Source organism: Pieris rapae, chromosome Z (assembly GCF_905147795.1).
Source record: "Pieris rapae chromosome Z, ilPieRapa1.1, whole genome shotgun sequence".
Classification (NCBI taxonomy): Eukaryota; Metazoa; Arthropoda; class Insecta; order Lepidoptera; family Pieridae; genus Pieris; species Pieris rapae.
Genome location: NC_059534.1, coordinates 8,578,297 through 8,605,719, shown reverse-complemented (window position 1 = coordinate 8,605,719; position 27,423 = coordinate 8,578,297). Strand labels below are relative to the sequence as shown.

Sequence of the window (27,423 nt, the reverse complement as noted above, 5' to 3'; positions counted from 1 at the left end):
CTTAGTAGTTTCTAGGTTATTATTGCAATTTAGTTATGTTTTTAAATCCCTGTATTATTAATTTTTACTTTTGTTAGAACAACCACAGACATGGCATTATACAACTATTTAATTAGCGGCAAAACAAGAATGGTTTCGGCTTGGAATATACGAATACACAGTATTTATTTGTTAAATTATTGTTATTGGCCTAGGCAACAATTGCGAAATAAGAAAATAGTAAATAAATAAAATAAAAATTTGCTTTATTTGACTCAAAACAAGCATTACATTATATATACAATATTCACTGTGGTTAACCATATTATCATGATATACTATCATATATATCATAATATAATATACATACTATACTTCTATGAACACTACCGTTTAAACCAGGCATAGCCTGTATCTTAAACGCTAGTTCCTTACAGTGTCATTATGAAATTGGTTAAACGGGTTATTGGTTTATTGATTTTTTTTGTTTATTGAACTAAATGAAGGTAGAATTAAATTTAAGTTGTTGCAATTGATTAGACTGGAGTAAGTATAATTTTCCACAAAGATTTTTCAGTCTTATGGATAAGAAACTTGGATATGAGATATGAATTTATAACAAAAGAAAGATAACTTATATTTGTTGGAATAATTAAAAGCGTATCTTTATAATATTTATTTTGGACACGTACACATTTAGACAACTTCTTCACTTGAAGTACTGGAGTCACCTAGAACTCTGTCATACATAGCTGGTATGTAGTCATATTCCTTTTCATATTCACTTAATTGTAATGAAGCTTTAAGGCCATCCCAGGATAAATCAAACTCTGGTTCAAACATCCTGTAAAATAAATTATGTACAATAATAAATTAAATTAATAATGTAAAATTATATATTATAAACCTAATGATGAAATAACAGAATGCCTTTTCTGTAATCGAATGGGCGGTCCGAGAAAATATCGATATTGTTCGGGCCCTGCTGCCGATTGCAGTCTAGTCATTGTGTTTAGTGGAGCGTAGAATTCCAAATTAGAGTGGAGATAAAAAATGTATCCGCTCGCTTGCAATGTCTCAAACCTCTAGGAAAAGAAATGCTTAATTGAAACAACATGCACACACACAACGAAACACATGTTATACAGAAACATAATATCCAGCAAATCCCTGCGACAATCATGCAAGGCAGATAGCGAAATTGTAGTGTCTTCCGAAATTGTAGTCTTGTAGGCAGAAAGATAACGTATTTGAATTTTCCTATATATTTAAAACATTCTGTGACGTTTATTAGATAATTATTGTCATACACTAGTTCCTTGATGGTATAATAACAGTTAAAAATCTTACCTACTGACACATTCCATGAAACTTAAGGTATGTTCCGAGTTAAACATATGTATGAGATTACTGTATCCTGTACAGTTTGACCACTGGGCGTCTGGAGACATGAGTAGTCCAACCAGTTTACCTCGGCAGATTAAAGGCGCACCATACATACCCTATAATTTGCAAAACACGAGATAATTAAGTTGCTATACAATAAGAATTATAATAATTTTGGAGAGTTAGAAGAATTATATAAATTGGAAATTGTAACGATATATGATTCTTTATTACGCCTATCGATTTAAATAGCAAAGTAAACCAATTATTTTTATTAAACCTATGTATAGGTAATCCTGTATTATATGTATTGCAGAAGGAAATTGCGGATGTGGTGAAATTGTTTCCGACTTGAAACTCATCTTGCTAGGATATTGAAGTCTATATATTGCCTTCCTGAAATCTACGTTTAGTTATAATAACTAAGGGATATTACACCTACCATTAAGGATATTCTCTGTCAAAATTAGATGATAAAACCACAAGCATTGGTTATTCTTCGAATGTTATTTTATTTTATGGCATTTAATAATAATAATTAATAATGGCATTGAACAATAATTATAGTAATATTTTTAGAATAAACTTACGTGACATGGCTGTGCTATTTGATCAGTCTGAAAGAAAATGATGTAAGTTTTTGTATTGTGTGCATTCAAATAACTCATTAATAGCGTATGCATCGAATAATCTTTATAATTAATTTTAAATGATGAATTACGGGTAGTTCATTATCATTATAACGTGTATGTCATTAGTAAATTAATGTTGAGTGGACTAGTTAATTGATTCCCAAGTAAATCCTAATTACATCGGACCAATTATACACAATTAATTTGCAGTGATTTTAATTTATAATTCATGATAATTGACAATCTCATTTCTCCCGATGAATGCCTTATTTGGGATTCCAGAATTTGATTAAGTTCTTACATTGCGTCTAGCAGATTCTATTTTGTAACTTGTGGTATGAAAAAAATATTGACGGATAAAAATTGGTTTCTTTTTAAATGAAATACAATTAAGATAAACAAACTAAATAACTGAGATTCTTGGTTTATTATTTGATGTACTTCCCTGAATGGTTTAATGAAATGAATAGAATGGTATGTATTAAAACATTGGAATAAACTGAGCAAAAAAAGATGTCGTTTAAAATGTTCATGAGCTTCCTAACCGTCAAACAATACTGTATTGACTCTACTAGTAAACTTAGACTTTACATTAAAGAACGTATTTAAATAGAGGGTATAAAATCGACAAAATATTTACAATAATAATAGCGAAGTTTAGAAGTCTAGAATAGTAATTAAAACGGATTGAATTTAGTTAACTTATATGTGTTATATATATTTGCTTGGCAATCATTACTTTCATAAATATCAGCAGAATTTAAACTTACGTCTCGAACACAAACAGAAAAGGATTTATCAAAGAACCCTTTGTAGCCAATGTTAAGAAGAGCCTTTTGAAACTTAAGTGTCAATGTGTCGCACCAAACATTTTTCCTAGCAATTTCTAAAAATTGCACTCTCGTGTTTCTTTGTAAGAGGAATTTGTTAACTGGATATATTTTGTCCTGAAATCAGACATTTTATCACACCCTTTGTAGGATAACGTTAATAGGTTTTCCTAACCTATTAACGTTATGAAGTAATATGAAGAGATAAATCATTTTTATGGCAGTAATATTCTGATACAATACCCCTTTATAGAAAAAATGCCAGCCGGGCATTATGCATTCTTCGTGCAGTGAAAGAATTTCTTCTCCTTTGTAGTCAATGCTAATGGGCCTCAAAGGTATCTCAACCAGGACATCTGGTATCTTTCGCTTAAGAACCAGCACAGCTGGTGATTGTTGAACTGTGTAACCAATTGTTGCCGAGTCGTTAATACCTAACAAAAACATACTTTGAATTATTTTATTTGAAATTTTCCTGTGTGTTTAACACACTGTGTTTTTTAAGCAGGAAACATGCTACTTAAAATTAGAACCAAAAAATTTTCTGAGACTTCTTTGACTGCACATAGGTGCAGTAACAAAGTTTTGTAATCTTAGAAAAACTTAATATCTTTTTCGTTTCCTTACAATTGTTTGCCTACACTTCGAGCAAGTGTGATACACTGAGAATCCATGCCTTCCGGATATCCGGGTTCCTCACGCCATTTGGTTGGTTTCTGGCAAAATAAACAAAAACCAGTGGCGCTATAACCTTTGAGGATTGGGCCTCCGATTTCTTTATCTGTTTTATGATCATTTATTTTATCTCAGAGGCAAGTTGTCAGTTTTGTGTGCGTGATACAGGATTTTTGGGTCTAAAGTCAAGGATTTGAGGAAACCCCTCACGGTGTTTTACTTCACTGCGCCTGTGGGGATTCAACGTGCACGCAGAAAGTTCTTTCGTGAACAGCCTGAGAACGAGTCTACGACCTGAGGGATGAGAATGCCTAGGGCAAATAATAATAATAATATGAAACGTATATAATTGTTTAAGTTCTCATTTTTTAATGAATAAAAGTACATAAATCTGCATTGGATATACGCTAAAAACCTTGGTCTAGTGTCTGTTGTTATAAATAAAACCCTTTTATAGAAATTTTAATGCTGAATTCTATGCGCTTTTCATATTTTACTGAAAAGAATATTAAATGAGAGGTATTTTGTTCGTATTCACTCGAAAGTATCGTTCTAATATGTATATCCATTATTTTAGTCCTTAATTTTGGTAAAGTGAAAAAGGGAAACATCTATTCAGTTCACAAAGTTCTTTCATAGACTAAAAAAATCTATCTAAAGTTTAATCGGATTTATGTAGTATAGCAATCGATAATATTATGTCCTTGATAAATGAATCCAGTACGTTTATTTTAATTCGACCGAATGTTAGCGCTGGAAATCTCTGTAATATTAAGTAAAATCTTGACCCCCTTAGTAATTAAAACTAATTGCACTATTTCAATGGAAGTGCTCTGGTCTATCAAATGTTGACACTGTGATGAAAAGAGTCATGAATACTTCAGTTAAAATTGTGAAATTGGACACACACAGAGATAATTCTCCTGTAAAGACTGACTGACTTACATTTCGGCATCAATACTTTAGTAACTTGGACTCTAATCCCTCTTCTGGGATGTCTGTATGACGTGCCAGTTATTACGTTTATAGGGCGATAGTCGTGTATGTGTGTGTTAGGGTTGGTTACACACACAGCTGCAGTGATGACTGTAGTGCGGGACAGAAGAGTGCCAACACATATACCTCGATACCGGGAGGTAAAATACACCTTTGGAATGTGAATGTATATTAGTAAACTTCACAATACTTAATTAGTAAAAATAGTTAATCTAATAATGTAGAGATATTTATTTTTAGTAACAGTAAATAAATATAGAATCTAGTGGTAGCAGGTAATCCTAGAGAGAGTTTTTTATAACCATGTTATATCTGAGAATGGAATTAATACTATACATATTATACGTGGCAAAATACCTAGCCAGTTTTTCGCGATGAAATGTTCTTCTTATTCGTAATATTTACAGTTACAAGGAACTTGAAACTTAAAATTAAATTGGAGCTGAAATAGCGTCGTCGAATCTCAAGTGGTGTACTCGTGCGAATATCACCGATTTTTTTTTAAATTTCATTAAGAACTTCATTTGTGATATCTTTATCACAATTTAACTTTCGAAAGAATTGTACCGCATAATCTATATATTGATAATACTTGTAAAAGACATACAAGACCCTATTAATACTCCACCAATCAGGATTAGGAATCAGAATCTTCTATGTATTATTTTTTCATGAGACGAAAAATCATATAGTTGGTTATAACTAATTACTGACCTATAGAATATATGACCTGGTTATAGTCACAATAAGTATTTCGACTCCATATATAAAATAATATACGAATACGAATACATATATAAAATTATATTGTTACAATAATTTTAATATTTCAATATTAACTTTGAGAAAACAATTAATTGTATTGACTACTAATACATGCTATTTATTTTTTATCTCAGTAAGCGACGTACCTAGACTAAGTAAGTAAATATTGTTGAAATTTTTATTTTAGAAGAAAATATGGCTGTTAACTATTTTTATAGATAAATATGTTACATTATGTGAAAGGATTTATGCATATCTTAATTTAGTAAATGAAAAGTGACAGATTGTAATTTGTAAGTATAAACTTGTTTTTTTCCTTATGTAATATATCTTCACAAAAATCGTTAACAGCTACGTAGCCGTTGGGATGAGTCGGTAATGGAAGCGTCGGAATTGCTCACATTAGGTATTTTTCTACGATATCATAGTATTGTACTTTTATGATAAAAATTTAAACCACATATTTAGTTTAATTAACGCCAATCACGACAATAAAACGGTTAAAATTTTTGCACAAATCTAAAAATACCTGGAAGGATATTGGGAAAAATATACTGCGGAAACGACGTTAGTGTCCCACTCATTATCGTTAATTTTAGCAGCTGATATTTTATAAACACATTTAAGACACATTCACGTTTCAAAATCATCAGCAAAACAGCGAATTAGGTTCGAGAAAGGCACCCAACAATGCTTTTTCTAAAACCGATCAGCCCACTACCGAATATATCCAGCTCCGGATAAGCTGTGTTCAATCCGTTAAAGTAGCGAAGAATTCGAACGAGAGGTGCCTGAATTCCTAGGTTGGTTTTGGCAGAAGGAACTTGGAAAATATTGGTGATTTTAGACCTAGGGAACTGTAGAGTATGGGACTACAATTTTAATACCCAGTAAGAGGTCACTGCTCTGTATATGATTATTTAGCAATTTATGTAAGAAGGTAACACCGGCTAAAGTCCTCCCATCGTACAGTGAAAGTAATTTTAAATGAGTAAATTCTAATAATTTCTACAATAGATTTATTACATTTCTAAACACAGTATTATGTTGGAGACAACAATAAATTTAGCATAGTAGTTAAAGGCACCGATTATGAGCAAAATGTTTACGAAAATCCGTAAGAAATATTTCTCGATAATAGTACAGCGCATACTCCCTGTTACTCACAAGAAATGGTAATGATCCTTCGCGAGCTTTAAATGGTTCTCTTCCATCATTGCCAACGGCTAACAATGCTGAAATCAAAATAGTTTTGCTGTAAAGGCAATTAAATATGTGACATCACAGAGACGTAGTTTTTATTAAATACAATTTGTAATATCAATAGACAACCCAAGTAGCCATTCGGTTATAATAGTTTTATCAATATAATCACATGAGGAAACTATATTTTTCGGAGGTATGTTGCTAGACCGCACAAGTAGGCCCGCACGCCTTTAACACCCGCCCTCAGCGTGAAGTAAATATTTGAAAATATCGTGACAAAACTAACGATAAAGGATGATCATTATACACAGAATTATGGCACCAACTGCTTGAATACTAACCAGAGTAACGTATGAGGCCATTATAGGACTTAAAAATTTAAAAAAAAAAGTTACATTTCTTATTCCATAAAAAATAACAAAAATCCAAATACCAATTACGCAAAAACTCGTCCATTTGTTCATTGTTCTTTAGGAAACTAAATATTTAAACGAAACATAATTCTTTAATTAAGCAAAGGAAACGCGTTGTTAATTTCATTACAATAACAATTTCTGTATTTCAAAAGCAATTTCTTATTTCACTTAAAACGTTGAGAAGTTGAAACATTTCATCTCACAAAAATTTAGGGAATCAGAAATTGATTAAATCGTGTATTTAACGCAATAGCTATTAATAAAGCGTTGGTGTTTAGGACATTTAATTCTTCGTGTAAACTTATTTCTTGATTTACGATTTCAACAATCAATCAATCAATCAAAAATCATTTATTCATATAGGTAACAGAATGTACTTAAACGTCAAAAAAAAAAAGAAATATACATTCAATTCATAATGTTTACCAAGCATTACTGTCTTGAAATGCCGTATTTAAGTCACGCGAAGACTAATTTTTGCTTCCATTACATTGATCACATCACTCTTCTGATCCCACTGATCGAATTCTAGCCAGCCGGTTTAATTACGCGTGTACATAATTTCTTACGCAAAAAATTGTACGGTATAAAAAGTATTTTTTTAAACAGATAATTTTCAAACCAATACCTACCTCTGCGGGCGCTATACCTGACAAAAATCAATAAATTGATTTTCCCTAACAGTAACTAAAATATTTAGCAAAACGAAAATCCGAAATTCACCTAGGAAGCAATGTACGGAATATAACGGAAATACTCGTAGCCGATACCGCACTTCATTAATGCAATTACTTGCCTATCTCTGTTACGAGTGGAACGTTATCAACTGAATATTGGCAATTTCGAAGCTATTCAAGTGTGATACGATTATGCAGATGCGATAGTTAATTTCCGATTAACGAAATACAATTTTAGTTTGTTCCAAATAAAAGCTTTAATATACTCGATACATTCAAATTCTGGATACATATCAAGGTGTACCTAGCCGTAGCCAAATGAACCCAGAAAGAAATAGAGTAATTAAAAATCCGTCGTTTACATCGTCGGATTAAAAACTTAATTCAAGGCTGAATATTATATAATTTCCATAAACGTGGAGTTTCATAAGCAGTTTCAGATATGTGTGGTGTGATAACTGCGTTTTTAAAAATTTACATTCAACTTTTTTTTTATTGTAAAGATGTATCTGTTTTTGTTTCCAAATAAATAAATAACATACATATAATTTTTTTTATAGAACAGGGGGCAAACGGGCAAGAGGCTCACCTGATGTTAAGTGATACCGCCGCCCATGGACACTCAATGCCAGAGGGCTGGCGAGTGCGTTGCCGGCCTTTTAAGAATTGGAATCTAGTTAGCGATATCAGATCTTAAAGAGCATTGACAATAATACTAATGACATTATATAAAAGAATATCTTCCATAAAATGTCATGTTGTTGATGTAGTATTGATCGATTCAGAGTTTCGCATAGTTGGTACTAATAATTGTATCATGTACGCTTACTACTCTTTGAGAGTACAACAATTATCTTGATAATTAAGCACCTGGGCAGGAGAAAAATGCAGTTTTTTTTATAGAACAGGGTGCAAACGGGCAGGAGGCTCACCTGATGAAAAAAATATAAAGTAACTATTAAAGTTATTTAATATTTACTTTTATTGCAATATAAGTCACGGGTATCGTAGAACAAAGCGAACGATCAACTAGAATTTAATAATTTAGATTACGTGTTTGTAAAGTACAAGAACCAAAAATGTACAATACTGTATATAGATAGTGTTTAAAATAATTTTTAAGGTCAAAGCCATATTCATAAATCGGCTGTAACGTAATTTACGAAATTTTAATCATAACAAAATATCGTATTTGTCTACATTTGTAACACCCAAAAACCTGATCATCTACTTGACACATAAATGTACCCATCTCCGGCTTCATACTACGTTTATAAACCATAATATGACTCGCGACGTAATTTAACAGCATAATCAAGACAAATGCAAGAACAGAGAATACTTTTATCTATAAAAGCAAAGTCACATTGTCAGACGTATTTCATATAAAGAAAAATATCAAACACATTAGAACGCATCCAGAACATTGCGGTTTGTTATACGAAACCTGAACTGAGTTCAACTGTAAGGAAATCCGGTCATTCCCGGAAAAGGTGATAAATCTTGTCTTGCTACAGATAAAGCTGGGGGGACGGGGGTGTGTACAGGAGAAGGCAACGGGCAGGAGTGTGTACACTGTATAGTGCCCGTGTAGTCGGATCAATAGGCAAGCGTCCTAGGCGCGGCACAGCGGCAGACGACTCACGACGACATTCGTGCTGAACTCCTCGACTCTGGTGGACGGTCACTCGCTGCTCACTGCAACACAACTCTCCGATATGCAGGTAGATAATCCTTAAATTAATTAATAATTTAATATGTATTTTACGTTACGCATTTTATGTGTTTTAAAAACGTTTTCATTTGTTCATGACTGCGAAGGTTTTTTTTATATTTTAATATGCAGTTTCTGTAAGTTGATGAGATCGATTTAAAAAAATGGCGATCAATGAGTTTATTAATTAGTAATTTAATGCGCAGTACTCCATAACGAGAACGCGGGAAGAGCATGACAGGGTTCAACTTAGTGCTATCTCTTCACTCTAGTGTCTTGTCAGTCGACACAAATATTGTGCCGTAACATAAATTGTTAAATCTATCTCGCTCTATCCCGCGGGATAATCTTGGCGATTCCATACGAAGATATTTTATGCGTTTTTTTTGTGGAATCCTGCTTCCACAGGTCGTTTTTATTTTGCCTTTCTCGACTTAATCAATACTGACAATGTCAAGAAGTTGTTCAAGTTATCTAAAAGGTTCGCACGGCATTGCGGGAAGTCTTTGTTTCTTTACTTAAGAGGGTTATTTTAACACTATGTTTCTAATTACGTATAGGTTTTTTAAATGTCTACTAAGAATTCTACTACTTCCTATTTAATGCACTCAAATGTACAATAACGAGTTCAGATATTAATAATTATTAATAATTATCTTAGTCGTGTTATCTGAGGTCACATAAACGTAACGACCCTTAACAAGTTTATTTTAGACACGACGCCAGTAGCGTCCAATAATAAACAATAGAGACGACATAACAATAACACTTTGTTCTTATATATTGTATTATTATTGAAGAAAATGCTGTCAATTACTATAAGAACCTGGGACATTTACTCGTGTATAATTTGTTTTGGGTGAGTCTAATTACATTGTTTCAACTGATGGCTAACTAATTATTTTCCGAATATTTTCGGGATATCTTTAGACTATTGACTCGGCTCCGTATTATTATAATACCTCAGCGAGTAATTAAATGTATTAACATTTAATTTATAAATTTCTTGCATTTAAAATAGAAAATAGCTTTGTAACAAAATTACATAACAAAGAAGCAATAATATAACAATAATATCTCCAAAAAGGATTTTAAGCCAAGCGTGACATTTACGTGTTTAAACACGACTTATGCCGGTTTATTATTTGAGTAACAGTATCATCAATATTCATTCGACATAATATAACCGTTTCTATAATTCATACGCAAGTCATGATATAATTAGGTAAAAAAGGAGGAATTGTATGTTACGTATTTCATACCAGAAATTAATACATATTTCAACTATGTCGTAAAAGTTTCAAAAATATATTGTTCACGGCTAATAAATTTTGTATTTCGTTTAAATGTTTTGATTGTGAAATAGTAATCGTTTATAATTTAACCAATTGTTGTTTTATTTCATTGTAGCTGGTAGTTATTCGTTTTCTTCCGACAGCTCTTTAACCTTTGATATTGTTAAACAATTTATCAGTATAAATTTTGCACTCAGTACTAAAATAATGATTGCGAATTTAGCTTAGCGAACTTATGTACCCTAGTCAATAGTTTTAATTCCTTGTTTATTTCGACTTTTCATAGAAAAGACCCCCTTTTTTCAAGGCAAGTTGTGGAGTGTATATATTTTAAATAAGAGGCATGTGGCCAGTTCAGAAATGTTCGGACATTATTTTACTAGCAAAGGTTTTGAGAAACGTTGAACATGTGAATCAATCGTCAAATTTCAGACTGTTATAGTTTCTGTATTGATACTTGAATTCTAAGTAACATTATTGTAACAGAATAAATACTTACGATGGATTGTGGCCGGGCTGGTGCTCTTAGCAATCTCCGCGGTATTTGCTGACGACGAGATATGGGAGGAGCGGGACCACGAAGTCCTCATTCGTAACGAGAGGGGCGCTAAAAATAGAGGTACGTATTTTAAGATGGACGTTGCATGCACATTCATCTGAAATCTTGTTTCACAGTATATTAAATTTATTATATTGCGCATTAATACTTAGAAAATTTAAACATGATCATGATAGCTACGCGAAACGTAGGAATGGTTTTAGGTTTAAAATAATCTATTGTGATGTTGTGTTTAATAAATAAATCGAATCGAAAACACTTATCGTAATGACTTTACGCATAGTTTATTTTACGTTACGTTGTTTAATTTATTATTAAATTTAGATAAAAATACATATTATATGAGTTTGACATCGATAGCGCTGTAAGACTCACTTTATAAGCACTTAGTCTAAACCCTTAACTAAAAAACTCAGTAAAACCCTAGGTTCCCCAGGAAGATGAAATCGTCTTGACGAAGGAAAAGTTTAGGTTCAAAATTATGAGTTATCTGAACAAAACTCCACGATTAGGGATATTCCGATACTAGTAAATACGAGTAGGTACTCAATACCTTTGATTCGATACCAAGTATTTATAGAATCGAATCAATCTTACGATACATACTCGGTATCGAGACAAAAGTACTTGGTATCAAATCGAATCTGAATAAACAATAATTTTTTCGAACGCGTCTCCTTCTAACGCATCCGTAGAATGAGAGAACAAACTCTCGTCCCTTTTTTCTAAAGCCGGTGCTACAATGTCTAACACAAGGAACAGATTGTCTCCGAAATACCTGGAACAGGTACTGTTTTTGGGTAATCTAGATGTCAAAGAGGTTTTTGTTTAAACTTTAAATACAAAAATCTTTGACATTAAGGCGTGGTTAGCTTTCAATATCTCAAAAACAACTGAACCGATTTTGATGAAACTTGTACCATTCTCTAAGTTGGACAATACCTAGTTTTAGATTAGTCTTGACTACTATAACTTAACCTCACATTCTATGCACCATTTTTTTTTAACTTGGGGAAATGCATTGCGCATACCCTTCGGCGGTGCGACTGCTTGGTGCAGTAGGGTTATGTGGGACTCGCCATTGTGCATACCCACTAAAACCCCAAGGTGCCACCAACAATCGCCTTATGCGCCTTATGCGATAACAGCACTGTCGTTACATCGTGGCTTATAGTATAAGGTCATCCGTTTGGACTCAGTTCTGAACTCCCCCCGCGACGGCCCAAGCCGAGGTCCGAGTCTCACAGGAGACGCCCTTACGCGAGTCGCGGGTACCCCACCCTTTCCGGCTGAGCTAAGCTCGCCAAATCAGCCTGTGCTTAGTTGTAAAGGCCCTTAAGGCCAACAGCGAGATTCCATTAAAAAAACAAAAACAGTTCTAAACTTACTGCGTATACATAGCAACACCAAGGGGCCTTCATTCAAGCATCAATTTTGTGAAGATTTGGGAGGTCAGATTGTGATGACGGATTATAATTTATAATATGAAAACGTATCGAATTGACGACGTGTCGTGGGATACTACTGTCCGATCAAATAAAAATTAAATATAATAGTTATTTCATCTCATCAACATTTTTAAATAAACCATTTTAATCCTTGTAGTAGAAGTCACGTAATAATTATTAAAAACAAGATAAATGTGGGAATGTGCGAGGAAATAACATTCGTTGCATGTGTTCGAACTTTTAGGTTTTTTTGTATCGAACATGTTACAATTTCAAGTTTTATGTTGATGTTTTTTACGCAGTCTGGAAATACATTTCTCGAAGCATATGTCGACTTTGGAATACCATTCCTTGGGAATGTGAAATCGTTCTGTTATAAAAATAACTCAGATGTCAGTTTTTGTTACATTAATAGTCCAGGGTGATGCATTTAAGCAAAAGATAACGTTATATGTGTGTGTAAGGACATATTGCTAAGTCGGGGTCCTTCATTTCTTTATGGTCACCTGGCTTTTGCCTAGTTGCTTACTAAAAAAGAGTTAATTATTATGATAACATGACAGATGTAATGAATTCTTTCATCATGAATTTGATTTCAATGAATTCATCATCAGAAATCACGATTTAAGTTAAACAAAAGACGAAACGCAGTACACCATGTTTTGTATATTGTTTTTACTACACTTTATCTTCATATGTTATCTTTAAAAAATAGAATAAGAGCAGTGTCGGGTTATTTTTAGTATGCTGTTTGTAAACAGTTTGTCACAATTGTTATATTTTAAACTTACCGGTTTCCCGTGCATGGATTAAAGTTATGTTGCGTAACTTCTTGGTATCCCTTAAAAGTCTTTTGGTTTAATCAGTTATAATTAGCACTATAATTTTCATCAGAGACATGCCGATACGTCAGGGGGTCATGGTCCGATTGTGACCCGAAATCGAACGTACGATCCCGTACTCTTACACTGAAGAAAGGCGACCCCGTTAGCTGCGAGCGATCAAAGACAATACAAAAGAAATGCAAGAAAGGTTTGTCAATATTTTTAATCCAGGATAGGAGATTAACCTACACAATGTTTCATCATATCATTTTTAGACATCAGACTAAGCAAAAATAATAAATTTTAACATTTAGTGCTTGAAGATATGGTGATATTTAATATTAAAAAAATAGTGCGTGGGGACCATGGAGGGACCATGCGGAAGAAGTGAAATTTCGTAATGCAGAAATGAAAATTGGAAGCATATACACTCGCCCTGTCTCTTTCTATTCCCGCTCCCCAGGAGCGTTAAACGTTTAACGCAACCTCGTTTGAAGTCGCATTAGAAGTTTCACTTCAATAATCATGAAACTATTAAGGTAGAATATATTGCTTAAACATTACAAATCCATAGCGTGCCGCTACGAAAAATCTTCTTGGAGTGAGTGCAACCCTAACGGTGAGATGTCGCGGACCGATATGCTGAAGGCAAACAGCGACCCCACATGTGACCAGAGTCGTCGCGTAACGAAAAAATGCAATAAGAACAAACAAGTGAAATCCACCAAGGACAAGGGTACTCAGTTTTTGTAACATTCTGTGCATAATGACATCCATTTAAACATTAACAAGACTCACCCGTTCGAGCTTAAGCTTCAAGGAGACATGCAACTTTTCCGCTCTTTATATATTATTATCATAAGCTTGTAATTAAAAAATAAATAATCGTTTAATCGTGCTTTATAAGTATAAAGTTATTTAGTTTCATTCAATACTTTAAACTATTTATACAAAGAAATAGCTATTCAGAAATAGTGTCTATAAAAGAAGTAACAACACCTTAGGTCAGCAGCGGGTATACTAAATCTTTAAGCTTGGCAAAGTCCAGGCCAGCAAAAGAGCGCTTTCAAAAGCGGAACGTTGCAGTCGCCGCTTGATTGCGATCGGTTCTAGGAACCGAGGCACAAAGAATATCTCGCATTGAATAGAAAGGCTTTGAAAGCTTACGTACGTTGCTTTTAGATTTTTATGCATTAAAAGTATTTCAAACTTATCTTTCTTTTTGCAGGTCGCCGGAATCGCCAGTAATCAATTATTTTAGAGAAAACATTTTGAATATATACTTAAATGTTCGTTCGTTAAATATAAATTACATAATAGTGCCAAAAAGTTATTGTTTAAGATTTTTTGTATTGTAACTCCAGCTGTTAGTGATAATGAGAATGTGTTACAGAGCACTTTAGACTCGTTTAATTTTAATCATTATTAATAAGTAAAATCTTTGATATTAATAAATATTATTGAGTACTTATATCGTGTATTTTCTCTACCACTGACATCGCCACGACAGTGTATTTTAATTATGATTTTCTGAGAATTGTCTTTTATTGGTCACTTTTAGAGAAACGTAAAAAATAAGCGAAGAAATGTATTATGCCTTATTGAAAGAATTCCACTTAAATATTGACATAAAATACACATAAAATATTGACCATGAAGTTAACCTTTCGTCAACAGAAACAAAAATAAAAGATCAGCATAAGCCTAGTTTTTATGTATTGTAAAATACCATTAAAGAAAGAAACTACTTTTTCAATGATTCGATATTCATACGCCACACGCCTAACTTAATAATCAATTATCTCTTTCGTATAATAATTCTTCGTCATGACAAGTAGGCGGTCCGGCTTCTTTATATTCCTGATAAATAATGAGTGTTTAGACAGACATGTTCTCTCACGTTGTATTATTTATTATCAACATATATTGCACAGTGCGTACATCGCAGAATCCATAGCCGGTTGGTGCATAGCCGGGTTCGAACGCAAGACCGCAAACGTTTAAAAAAAAAAATGTTTTGTAAAAATGTACCTATCCATTCGTATATTATTTTTTCTATTACTAATTTCAATAAAATACCTTTAATTTAACTAGAATTTCTTATCATATGCTGATGCTTTTAGCTTAATTATTAGCGATAGCCGGCATCATGTAATTTAATTCCTTTTCATATTGTACTCAGTTTGGATATTTATCCTATTCTTTTAGATTTAATGAAGTATACTATGTAAATATTGGAAGTAAATCTTTTTATGGTAGATTTTTATAGAGGTCGTTCATTATATTCTGTACATACTACCGAGAGGAAAATACTTAAAACATCTCGAAAATATACATGCATTCACTAAATAATATTAATCTAAAAACTCTTTACATTTATGATGATTATATTAATTCAGGTAACTTGCGAAATAAACAACGCTAAAGAAAATATGAATTATTTTTTTGAGGTATTGCTACTTGGCGGTGTCGTCTCGCATAGTTTCTTGCCGGCCCTTTGAAAAATGCATCTACGTACTAGAGGGCACTTGAGTCTTGTTTTTGTGAAGTGTACGAGAACCGAGCTTCGAGTATCTGTGTTTGCATCATGCTACCGTTTCCTTTCCTTTTAATTATTTCCCTTTATAAAAAGATATGCCAATAGAGAAGTTTGTAATAGATTTGTTTGTGGAGAAATTGTAAGAAATAATAGTAGACTGCCGTGTCAGAATGCTTAATTTAAAATATTTAAGAAACTCCGAGGCTTTGAGAGGTAGGTAAAGGACGTAAATGATCACTTCGAGGTATTCAATCGTCGACGAAGAATTCTTGTTACAGTATGCGATGACCGAAAACTCCGGATGGAATATAATAAAAATAATCACTATCAGTAAGTAAAAACAGACGAAAACAGGTAGGACTAGTCTATTATGAAGTGGGCTTGTAGGTCAACCGAGGTAACTCGCGAAAATCACGAATTTTAGCGTCCGCTTCAGAACACATTGGTGGAGGGGAAGGAGAAGAAGGAGGATTGTTTTTATGGAGTTTATGATAAAAATAGAACTTGTACTAAAATAAAAAAAAAAATATTATTGGGATATCGCCACATGTACGAATCCATTTCAGTCTGTTTTAATCCTTACAAAGTTGATTAAAAGCATAAATGGAATGGACCGATACGTTTATTTATTACTCGCGACATACCCGCTATGCACTTTGCCTATGTATATAGCCGCATCCACACCGGACGATCCATCGCGAACGATCGCTCGCGGCACGAGCGCGATCCAAATGTGCAGGCGGTGTGGACTTGCCGCGCACGATAATATAATGAATAATTCGCAATCTATTCTTTTAATATCCCTTTATAGGGAGAATAAATGTTTATGGGATCCTATCGATACCAATTACACAATTAGAGATGTAAGAGAAGATGCTTGGCGACAACTAAGGGAAATGATCAATATTCCAACAGCAGATTTAAAGAAAAAATGAGGTCTTTGTCGGGTGGCTACAGACGATAATGGTTGTTGTTTCTACGGCTATTTGTCGCCAACGTTGCACATGTGACTCCATACCACTCCATACCACCCCGGCATAGTTTAATTGAGTATGGATTAGTATAGATCGGCTGGATCGTGTTGAAGCGGCCAGTCAGGATGGAAAATATTGCTGTTGGATCGGCCTAGTACGATCCAGGCTCTACGCATCACGATCTTGGATCGTGGATCGCGGGATCGCCGATCCATTTTGGATCGTCCGGTGTGGATGCGGCTTATGAACATAGCTTTGGGCGGATCACGGCAGAGCTTGTTTGTTTTTCGCTGAGGGTTAAATCATGCGACCGGCGATTATGGAAACTATTTAACATTCACCTTTTTTCTATGGAGATAGTATTTTTGAAAAATGTTACGTGAATGCTATGTATAATCTTAATATACGTGGGTAACACAGAATTTTTTAGAACTGGGCAGTTAGAAACATTGCTGACGAAACCTTTTTTGAATTTCAATTTAAGAACCCATTGGTAAACCTACTGTGCCACTATTTAAAATTGATTAAAGAACTTGTTGCTAATCTTTTGGTCGGACAATCAAATTTGATAGCTGTTTAAATATAAAATGTACAGTGAAATTTTTATTAAAAATATTCTTTTTATTCATCTATATATAATATATGAGTTAGCTTCCCATATGATCGAAGATATCTTTGGTTTTATTATGGATGAAATAAAAGTTGGCTACGAAGCTTATTTAAGCTTATCATCTGTGAAGAAAACTACAAAAGAAAACGTGTGGAGGCGTTGACCTGAAAAATCCGTCCTAAATAATAATTTTAACTAACTCGAATTGCGCATTGTGAAATTTCATTTAAATGTGAATCGATTAAAATCAATTTGTGTGTCTCCGTTATTTCCTTTAGTAAATAAAGGGTTAACTTGTAATCTTTTACTTTAAAGTCTATTGAAATTTAAACTTACACAAAAGATTTATTGTGTAAATAAAAACTAAAATATATTAACAGCAATTTATTGAACATTTTAATGAAATATAAAACCTGACCAAATTTGAATCTCGTTTATCGAAATGAAAATTATGCACCTATATTAACGTCTCCCTAGACGAGAAACAAATGGTGGTACGGTTTTATTTACAAAATAAAAATAAATTAAATAAATAATCTCCTACTCTAAAATAAATAATCTTCAACTACACATTGAAGGATGTACGCTTTGGCGCTAAACTATAACTATACGTGAACTAGAATGGGTTTTGTGTTGAAATATCACAGGTAATTGTACGTATGTACGGATTCGTTCATTTGAACAGTTGTTTGGCGTAGTACCAAATTCTGAAGAAGTACTCGTCCCGCCTAAGCAGGGAGCCTCGGGCATATGATCGGATGTCGGCGTCCATGTTGTGGTCCCGAAGCCAGGAAGTCGTTGTTTGACTGAAGGACGTCGGTTCCGTTGCTTCTGTATACTCGCCCGGCTCTTCGTCGTAGTGAGAATCTGAATATTAAATTAATTATAGTGCAAAAAGTTTAAAGACATAAAACCAGTTTGGAATATTCAATGCGTCTTAACTGGCAAAAATTCAAGAGTATATACAGAGTGGCGCAACAGAACGTGCATATTTCGTCATCATATATTCGTGCATTTTCGTGGGGTAAAAAACAGATCCTTATACGTTTACGCTTACAATTTTATGTAAATCACGATTGTAAAACATACCTTCACCAGGTAGAACTTTGAAGGGCTCATCTGATTCCAACGGCTCACTGAGACCTATCTCATTCCTAGCATAAATCCGTATCATGTACGTGTGGTTTTCATTCAAGTCACGAATATTGAATTTCAGGTTATTCGCATCAACCTTTCCAACTTCAATCCACATGGTCTTTGTGACGTCACGAATAGCAATGTTGTACCCTTGAAGTGGGGCTCCACCATCCCATTCGGGTGTGCCCCATGACGTCATCACCATGTTGTTACCGACCATTCGGATCTCCAATGGCGCGGTGGGTGGTGAAGGCACGGCTGTAGAAGCAGTGTGTTATTATTACGTTTGCGGGAGAAATTACATTAAAAGTTGGTTTTGTGATTAATGTGTATTTTGACCATAACAAATACAAGATATTTCATCTGCGTTTGTAAATGAAATATGATTTGGAATCTTGAAAGTCCCAAAGGAAGTTCTCTTTCCAAACGCAACTAAATTTAGCTATTTGTTAATAAATAACTTAGGGCTGTCATTGAATTTAAAAAATGCGTATTATCTTAATCACCCTTTACTTATCAATGAGGCAGTATAACCCCCAGTATTTTACTTAGATAGATTATTACTTACTTGCATGTTTGTCCAAGCGAACGTTTTGCGACTGCGTGGGCAAACTAACACCTATCGCATTCTCAGCGGATATACGGAACACGATTTGTTCCTTCTCCTTTAGGTTTTCTATACAGTGCTCGAATACTGATCCGCCAACTGTTTTTACCTTTGACCATGATTTACCTTTCACGGTCTTGTATTCGATAATGTAGTCTGAAACGAGTTTATATGAAATTAGTTATATACAACCAAATTACTCAAGTGGTGTAACCTAAGTCATCCGTTTCTTAAATAGTAATTACAAGTTGGTGAATGTATGCCTGTAAAATATCGATATTGTATATAACGTATTATACTTGGGCATGTTGTCCAATGACAGGCAAGTTGTCCATAAACAGGCACCATCTAAAACCTACAAATGCCTAGTTAATGTTTTAAGCAGTATAAAAGCCGATACATAGTGTATTTTATCTACTTTAATGTTGTTTGATCGAAACATATGTAAAATGCTATGTAAATGTTTGCGTATATTAATCGAAATCTTTATTTACAGATAGTTTACCACATGCGTAATGTATTTTTATGAATAAGGATTGTTTACAGCTTGATAATATTATCGAAACGATGATACAGATGCATTCATCCATAAATGATTAATTGATAACAAACATTTTCTTCGAAACGAATACATAGAAAAATTAATAAAGCAAACACATTATATCATTATGTTAAATAGGAAATTATGTTGATTAAGTTTTTTTAATAAAAACCTTATCCATTTAATATATATTTTTTAAACATGTGATTACTAAGAGATAATGGAACATCGTAATGTTTCATTATCTCTATAAAAAAAGGTTATATCGTAATATACTTAAGACTAATAAGTTAATTTAGTCTAACGTAATTTACTTATAAGGATATTTAACATAATAAAGTGTTCAATAATACTACTAACAGTTACGGTATGTTCTTGTTTTTATTTATCCACTCACGGTTTAGCACTTAATACTAACGTGCATTAACATTAATTCACCAGTTCAAATCATTTAACAAAATTAAATATAGATGCTTTTACTTACTCGTTATTGGGCTGCCTCCATCACTATCGGGTACCATCCACTGTAGTGTAACAGATCTTGATGTTATATGTCTTACTATAAATCTTTGCGGTCGTGAAGGCGGAGCTGTAATTAACATTTAGGTATAAGATGAAGCTACAAAACAATACACATATTATATTACATTATTTACATATTATTATATAAATTTCTCTCTTTTAAGAATACTGTCACTTTTCATCGCGACGCAAATATACCTTGAAAAATGTGTGCTTTAGTTAAAACGATTTATAAGATTCTATTATATGTTTGTTAAATTGATAATTTTATATTTTTAAAAATAAATTAACTAGTGATTTAGTTCTAATGACCATTGCATTTTTTGTTAGTTCACAAACAAAATAACGCCACCTTGTTAAAATATCACAGTAGTGATAAAAATATTGTTAAACTGTCTATATTTAGTTAATAAAATAATTGAAACAATATTTTTATCGTATAAAAGTGATCTTTAAGCTTAAACGAAAATGTACATCGAAGAGCGAACATTAAAATGTTTTCGATTATGCTATTCTGGTCGCCTATTATTATATTAATATTTATTATTTGCCTAACAACTTGACAAAGCTTAAACATTGTTAAAAGGCTACATACAATTTAATTAAAAGATTGCTACATCTTTCATTAAAATAAAAGCAGATTTTTAAATATATTAATATATAGCAAAAGCGTAAGTCTACGAATTAAAACCTACACAACGTCTTTCCAATTGTAATTTTCTCCTCAGGAACGTAAGGTAAACTTTTTCCTATTTCATTTCTAGCGTATATTCTAAATTTATATGTGGAATTTGTTAGGAGTTTTTCGATATCAGCCAATGTTTCTGGTACAATAGCCACATTTGTCCAGCTTTTGTTGTCTTGTTTTATTTCTATGGTATAGTCAAGGATAACGGAACCACCATTCTTTTCAGGAGGATTCCATGTCAATGTGAGTGAATTTTGGGCAATACCATATATGCCGAGAGGACCCAGGGGTGGGGATGGAACGTCTTAAAAAACATTGCACATTAGATAAACATGATGGAACATTATAATCGATCCTACCCTCATAAGTAAGAATATGCCTTATTTAATTAAAAATTGATTAACAAAATATTTATACTACTAATTAATATTACAATGAAATTGAATTACTAAAAGAAATAGATCAATTTTTGGCTTACCTAAAGCAGTCTTTATAACTATCGGTTCACTTTCTAAAGCGTCCGATACACCAATGGGATTTTGCGCCATAATTCGGAACATATATTCACAATTTTCGTTCAGTCTTTGAATACAGTATGTTTCTACATCTTTATTGACGTCAGCCACCATTACCCATTGGTCAACTTCAGGATCATGTTTCTCTATAGCATATTTAGTCAGTTCAAGTCCGCCATCGTCTACTGGAGGTTTCCATTCAATGGTAACGGACTCCCTACTTATTTCTCGCATTACAATTGGTCCCTCGGGTTTACTTGGTTTGTCTAAAATGAATTGTTTTATTTGATTATAATTCACCTAAATGGCTTAACACAAATTTTATTGTACGAGTTCTTTTACTTACCAAACACTTTAAGTGAGAGATCTATAGAAGATTTCCCAGCCTTGTTAGTAGCTTCAATCGTATATTTGCCACTGTGCGTACGTTTTAAACGTATTATACGTATGGTACTTGTATTTTCGCTGTTAGTGATCTCTATGTCTTTTGTGGCTTGTAATTTTGTACCATTTTTATACCATATAATATCTGGCTGTGGTATTCCTTCTATATATGCAGCTACCGTCCATTCACTGTTTATCTTACTCTTTTGATCTTTTTCATCATCTGAGACTATTATAAGAGGTTTCAGTTGTATTTCTACATGGCATGATGTATAAATTTCACCAAATTCATTTAATGCTATACATTTATATTCGCCTTCGCTCGATTTTGAACATGATAATACAAGAGTGGCTACCCGGTTTACGTAAGTAGCTTTTGCGGTCTTTAATTGTTTTCCGTTTTTCATCCAAGATACTTTTGGCTCGGGAATTCCACCGAATATACAGGACAGCTCCACACACTCACCAGGTTCAGCTACCACGTCTTTTAGCGGGTTTTCTACGGTCGGTGGTTTTCCAGCAAATATTTTTTGAATTCTTACGAACTCTGTAATCTCTGAAGCTTCACTAACACCAACTTCATTCACAGCAAATACACGGAACCTATACGACGATTTTGTCTTCAAGTTTTCTATGCAATATTGATTTAGTTTGACGTTTTCGATTGAAATCCATCTAAAAATTTGTAAAAATATGAATCTTTATAAACTTTACCTAACATGCATGTATCCTTAAAATAAAATAAAACATCGTAATCATTCATAACATTAATGTTTAGTCCTGGACCAAAAATATGTCATCGTAATACGAACATAACTTTCTATATGTAAAGTTTTCAAAATAGTAAACAGCACCGAGAACAATACTATTACTATTATTGTTATTGTAGTGGTTGGTAGTGTTGGAGGCAAATTCTCAGAATTCCTTGGACAGCAAAAAGATGACCCCTTTTTCATCAGTGTATTACCAAAGGATCATGAGCTTGTTTGAACATATGGCACGTACAGGGCCCGTTAGCTTGGAGAAGTTTGTGGTTACCGGTAGAGTGGGAGGCATGAGACCACGAGTCCGATCCCCTACTTGCTGGACCGACTAAGTTAAGGTCCTTACAGGCATTTGTATTAGACAGATGGTATTGCTTGCTGAAGACAGAGAGGATTGGAGGAAGATAGAGAATGAAGATAAGCAGCACCAGCCTGACTTCAGTATCGAAGAATGCGATTAAAGAGAGAGATCTTTATTATTGCTTTATACATTATTACTGTAATTACTAAAAATTTATGGTAGTAAGAGTAAGGCTTTCATTTATATGTCAGGATTTCCTAATGTTGAGTGTATTTATTGAGTTCGCTAAGAAAAAAAACAAAAGAGTTTTAATCACTATCATTCTAATAACTCTGCATGTCTTGATGGGTCAAACTATAATTGATTATAAGCTTTTTCTTAGTTTCAGCCTTAGTTTAACATTTCTCTTGTTTTACATTTCTCTTTTTTTATAGAACAGGGGGCAAACGGGCAGGAGGCTCACCTGATGTTAAGTGATACCACCGCCGCCGCCCATGGACACTCTCGATGTTATTTAATACTTACTCTATAGTATTCTGTTCTTGATATTCTACAATATAACATTGTATTTCTGAATATCCAGTATCAGTAGGCTCACTCCAGAATATATTAACAAAGTTATCACCGACTTCGAGTATTTTGGGAGTCCCAGGAGCCGATGGAAGATCTGAAAAATTATTGCCTTTAGTTTTGTTAAAATATTAAAACATTCAGTAATACAGAAATTAAATTTCTCCTTAAAAACTTTCTACTTTAATTGGAAGTAAATAGAATAAACGTCATAATTACCCATAACTATGAGTCTAGTTTCAATTTCCACTTCACCACAATTATTTTCAAGTTTTAATCTATATAAACCAGCATCGGAATGTTCAATCTTTTTTATATTAAGACTTGCCACTTTCGAATCAATGGATGGCTTCATGTGTTTTGATTTCTTTATAATTTTAGCGCTGACGACCCATTCGTCATTTGGTGGTGGATTAGCTTCATAAAATACATTTATCGTTATGTCACTACCCCGCTTTACTCTGTATTCTTTCTCATATGATACCACTTTAGGAGAATATTCAATTACTGAAAAAAAAACACAATTATTGATTCTATCTTAAGCAAAACATGTTATTGCAAGTAAGAATTTCCCTTACCTTCTACTTTTAATTTTGTTGAGCACCTCGCCTCCGATAAGACACAAGAATATTCTGACTGATCGTCTTCAATGCATTTCCGAATAATTAGAGTGCGTTTTTTACCATCTCTAATCAAGGTAAATTTATCTGTATCTTCAATCAGCGTTTTGCGTTTGTACCACAAAACATCATTACTTTCATCAGGTATTAAAACTGTCAAGTAAGCATCGGTGTTTGCTGGTACTGTAATGACTTCTGGAAGACGCATCGTAAAATCTATCGTTGGCTCGTCTACTCTTAATTTTGCAGAACATTTGTCACTTCCTACTTCACATGAATACTCTCCTGCATCATTTAAGTCACAATGGTATATTTTTAGTTTTTGTTTCTTTCCGTCAATAGTCAGTTGAATATGATTTGAAAATTGTATTTCTGAGTTATCTTTAAACCATCTAACGAGAGCATCGCCTTTAGTAAGCTCAATTTCAAATGTCGCTTTGTAACCCTTATTCACTCTTTGGTCTTCAAGACGAGATATTATTTCTGGAGGTAACTCAACCACTGTAATTTCAGCACTACAAGAATCATCTCGCAGTTTACATATATATTCACCCTCATCATGCACAGAGGTATTCCTAATAAGTAGTTTACGAATATTTCCACGTTTCTCAAATTCATATTTATTCTTTTTTGGTTTAATAATTTCACCATCTTTTTCCCAAATAACTTCAGCTGTTTCTGAATTAATTTCGACTTCTAAAATAGCGACATCTCTTTCTTTAACCTCAAAATCTTGCAATCTTCTAATGAATTCTGGATTAGTTTCATATACTTTTAGATTTGCTTTTGTTTCTTGGTCCTTAACAATACATCTGAATATTCCTTCATCCGTGATCTTTGCCTTTTTAATTCTAAGTTTATGAACTCTACCCTCTTGAATAATTTCTCTATGATCCATGCCACTTAGCTCCTTGGCGTTATGATACCACTTTGTGGATACGGTGTGGGATGTTTCACATTCTAACATAACTGTCTTGCCTTCCTCTATTTCATAAATTGCTTTTAATTTTTTTACAAAAGTGACCTTTTCTACATCGATTGTAACTTTAGCCCCATGTGATGCCTTTCCAGCACTGTTAGAAGCAACGCATTTATAATCACCTGAATCTATTTCAGAATCTACATTTGTTATAATTAATTCTATATTTTCTCCATCAAATTTTTGTGTTACTGTTTCAGACGGAGTAAGAATCTTATTATTTCTATACCAAGTAATAGATGGGACTGGATTTCCTGTTACTTTAGCATTTAATTTAATGGTTTCTTTCTCTTTTACTGTTATCTCTTGGAATCGGTGAATAAAAAGTGGAGGTTCAGCATTCTCTTCGGTTGGTTCTGTTAACAAAGAAAAGTAGTAATTATTAATCGAATGAGTTTTACAATAGCGTAGTCCAATATATACTAAACACAAAATATCGATATACTTACACTCAGTTCAAAATCACATAAATACCATAAACACATGGTGGTAAAAGAAAATCTGCTTTTCTACATATTTTAGGTAGGTTACATCAATTTATGAATTTAAAAAAACATCATTCATACTATCTTTATATATATATATATATATAAAGATAGTATGAATGATGTATATATATACTTTAATTTAACACAAACTCTTACCTTCTATTACAATAACAGCATTAGTTTCTGTTGAACCTTCTGAATTAACAGCTTTTAGTGTATAAACTCCATCATCCTTTCCTTTTGTAGGCTTAATTACAGTTATTGAGTGCACGTTCCCATCGGATTTGATTGGAAGGGATATGAGAGGTTTATGGTTTCTGAACCACGCAACTTTCGGTGCTGGGTTTCCTACCACCTGTGTTGTAAGAACAACACTTTCACCCTGCCTTATAGTCATATTTTTCAATGGCTCGATAACTTGTGGTTTCTCCTTCTCGCCTGTTTTTATTTTGAGAACAATTGGTAAGCTGGCTTCACCTTCTCTGTTTAATGCCAGTACTGTATAAGTCCCTTCTTGATGTTTTCTTACATTAGATATCTTAAGTACACTACAGTACATATGCATATCTGATTCAGTAACAATAGATATATTGTCACTAGGAATGATTTCTTCATTTTTGAAAAACCAAGTTATATCTGGTTCAGGTATAGCGACCAAACGACACTCGAGATATATATCTGAACCCTCGTCAACGTATTGAGCTTTAGGACGTTTTGAGAATGTGGGGGGTATACCTTCTAAAATATCAGCTAAAGAAGATTCTCTAGACAGGCTCTTCCTAGATAAAATAGTCATTTCTGAGCCATGATCTGAAAGGGGAGCTTCAACGATTAACTCAGTAGTACTTGAGGCAAAGCCAGCAGCGTTCTTTGCCACACATGTGAAGGTTCCGGCGTCCTCCGGGAAAACTTCACGAATTACTAATGTTGCGACATTGTCGTCATCGTAATACATTTGGAAATCTTGGGACGGTTTAATAATGGCTGTTTGTCGGAACCAAGTGATTTGAGGCCTAGGATATCCTTCAACCTGACATTCAAATTGAACGGTTGATCCATCTGGCGTATGTTTAGGCCTGAGTTTTTCCACAAATATTGGGGCTATAGCTTGTTCTTCCGATGTAGGTTCTGTAAAAAATTTAAAGGTTAGGTTAGAGGTAAAGGTTACACATTAAAACTTTCTTTTTTGGCACGGAAAGATATAATATGTTTTTAAATTAGGATTTGTTCATTCCTTGCATCCTTTATCTACTATTTAAATAGAATATAAGCAACTTAAAATAAAATAAAATTCATTACTTTCAAAAACTGGCAGCTTATCAATTTTTTCATTTAATTTCTTCTGTAAATATAAGGTGTAGGTTTCTTCATCCATTAAATATTGTGCGGGCACCCAACCAATTTCTTCTGTTAAATGCTTTCGAACGTACCACCAATCTTGGTTCGTTGTATCTGTATTAATAATAAACAGAAAATGAATTAAAATGTTGAGTGTAATCTATATCAATACGATAAATATAAGGAACAATTTGATTCACAATAAGTATTAATAATCTATCCGCGGGTGCGTTTTAAGGATGTTTCGAGAAACATCCCACAACATTCGATGCTATAAATACCGGCACTGATGGATTACGTGAACTTAATCAGGCAGAGCTATACTGGCGAAACAGCCAGAGCCTAGCTGTTATGGATCTACAAGCCGACTATATTCCCTTCCAAAAGAAATTGCAACGCTTAGTTGAACGTTTAGTATGAAGTGTCTGATGCCAACAAAGAAAT

At 33.4% G+C, this 27,423-nt stretch overlaps 3 protein-coding genes across 52 annotated transcripts in view; 1 reads left to right on the top strand and 2 right to left on the bottom strand.

Annotated features, from left to right (window-relative positions):
* Window positions 1-299: 299 nt before the first annotated feature.
* LOC110993981 lies at window positions 300-6,657 on the bottom strand. The gene is made up of 7 exons (XM_022260433.2): window positions 6,431-6,657; window positions 4,448-4,649; window positions 3,071-3,261; window positions 2,768-2,944; window positions 1,956-1,982; window positions 1,330-1,481; window positions 300-823 (listed from the first exon to the last, which is right to left on the bottom strand). Exons 2-7 carry the CDS (start codon window positions 4,455-4,457, stop codon window positions 676-678), a joined length of 705 nt encoding a protein of 234 aa, XP_022116125.1. The 5' UTR covers window positions 4,458-4,649; window positions 6,431-6,657; the 3' UTR covers window positions 300-675.
* A 2,471-nt stretch (window positions 6,658-9,128) lies between these two features.
* Window positions 9,129-14,873, top strand: LOC110993982. The gene is made up of 5 exons (XM_022260436.2): window positions 9,129-9,286; window positions 11,058-11,190; window positions 13,473-13,610; window positions 13,977-14,138; window positions 14,631-14,873. Exons 1-5 carry the CDS (start codon window positions 9,281-9,283, stop codon window positions 14,648-14,650), a joined length of 459 nt encoding a protein of 152 aa, XP_022116128.1. The 5' UTR covers window positions 9,129-9,280; the 3' UTR covers window positions 14,651-14,873.
* Window positions 14,874-17,896: 3,023 nt separating this feature from the next.
* LOC110993988 (titin) overlaps window positions 17,897-27,423 on the bottom strand; it is an 89,972-nt gene continuing 80,445 nt past the window's right edge. For all 50 annotated transcript variants that reach the window (XM_045634292.1, XM_045634288.1, XM_045634289.1 and 47 more), the window contains 12 exons: window positions 26,941-27,093; window positions 25,798-26,769; window positions 24,133-25,509; window positions 23,774-24,061; window positions 23,510-23,651; window positions 21,882-22,594; window positions 21,499-21,801; window positions 21,028-21,324; window positions 20,295-20,399; window positions 19,231-19,425; window positions 18,615-18,920; window positions 17,897-18,392 (listed from right to left, as the gene is read on the bottom strand). In XM_045634292.1, coding sequence (XP_045490248.1) covers window positions 18,199-18,392; window positions 18,615-18,920; window positions 19,231-19,425; window positions 20,295-20,399; window positions 21,028-21,324; window positions 21,499-21,801; window positions 21,882-22,594; window positions 23,510-23,651; window positions 23,774-24,061; window positions 24,133-25,509; window positions 25,798-26,769; window positions 26,941-27,093 — 5,045 coding nt within the window. In that variant the 3' untranslated portion in view covers window positions 17,897-18,198. The remainder of the gene's footprint in view (window positions 18,393-18,614; window positions 18,921-19,230; window positions 19,426-20,294; window positions 20,400-21,027; window positions 21,325-21,498; window positions 21,802-21,881; window positions 22,595-23,509; window positions 23,652-23,773; window positions 24,062-24,132; window positions 25,510-25,797; window positions 26,770-26,940; window positions 27,094-27,423) is intronic.

Coding starts and splice junctions, on each gene's coding strand:
- LOC110993981 (XM_022260433.2), bottom strand. Junction 2,945..3,070: donor GGCATTTTTTCTATAAAGGG/GTATTGTATCAG, acceptor GTCTGATTTCAG/GACAAAATATATCCAGTTAA. Junction 824..1,329: donor TTCATGGAATGTGTCAGTAG/GTAAGATTTTTA, acceptor TTTATTTTACAG/GATGTTTGAACCAGAGTTTG.
- LOC110993982 (XM_022260436.2), top strand. Junction 13,611..13,976: donor ACAAAAGAAATGCAAGAAAG/GTTTGTCAATAT, acceptor ACAAATCCATAG/CGTGCCGCTACGAAAAATCT. Junction 14,139..14,630: donor GAAATCCACCAAGGACAAGG/GTACTCAGTTTT, acceptor TTCTTTTTGCAG/GTCGCCGGAATCGCCAGTAA.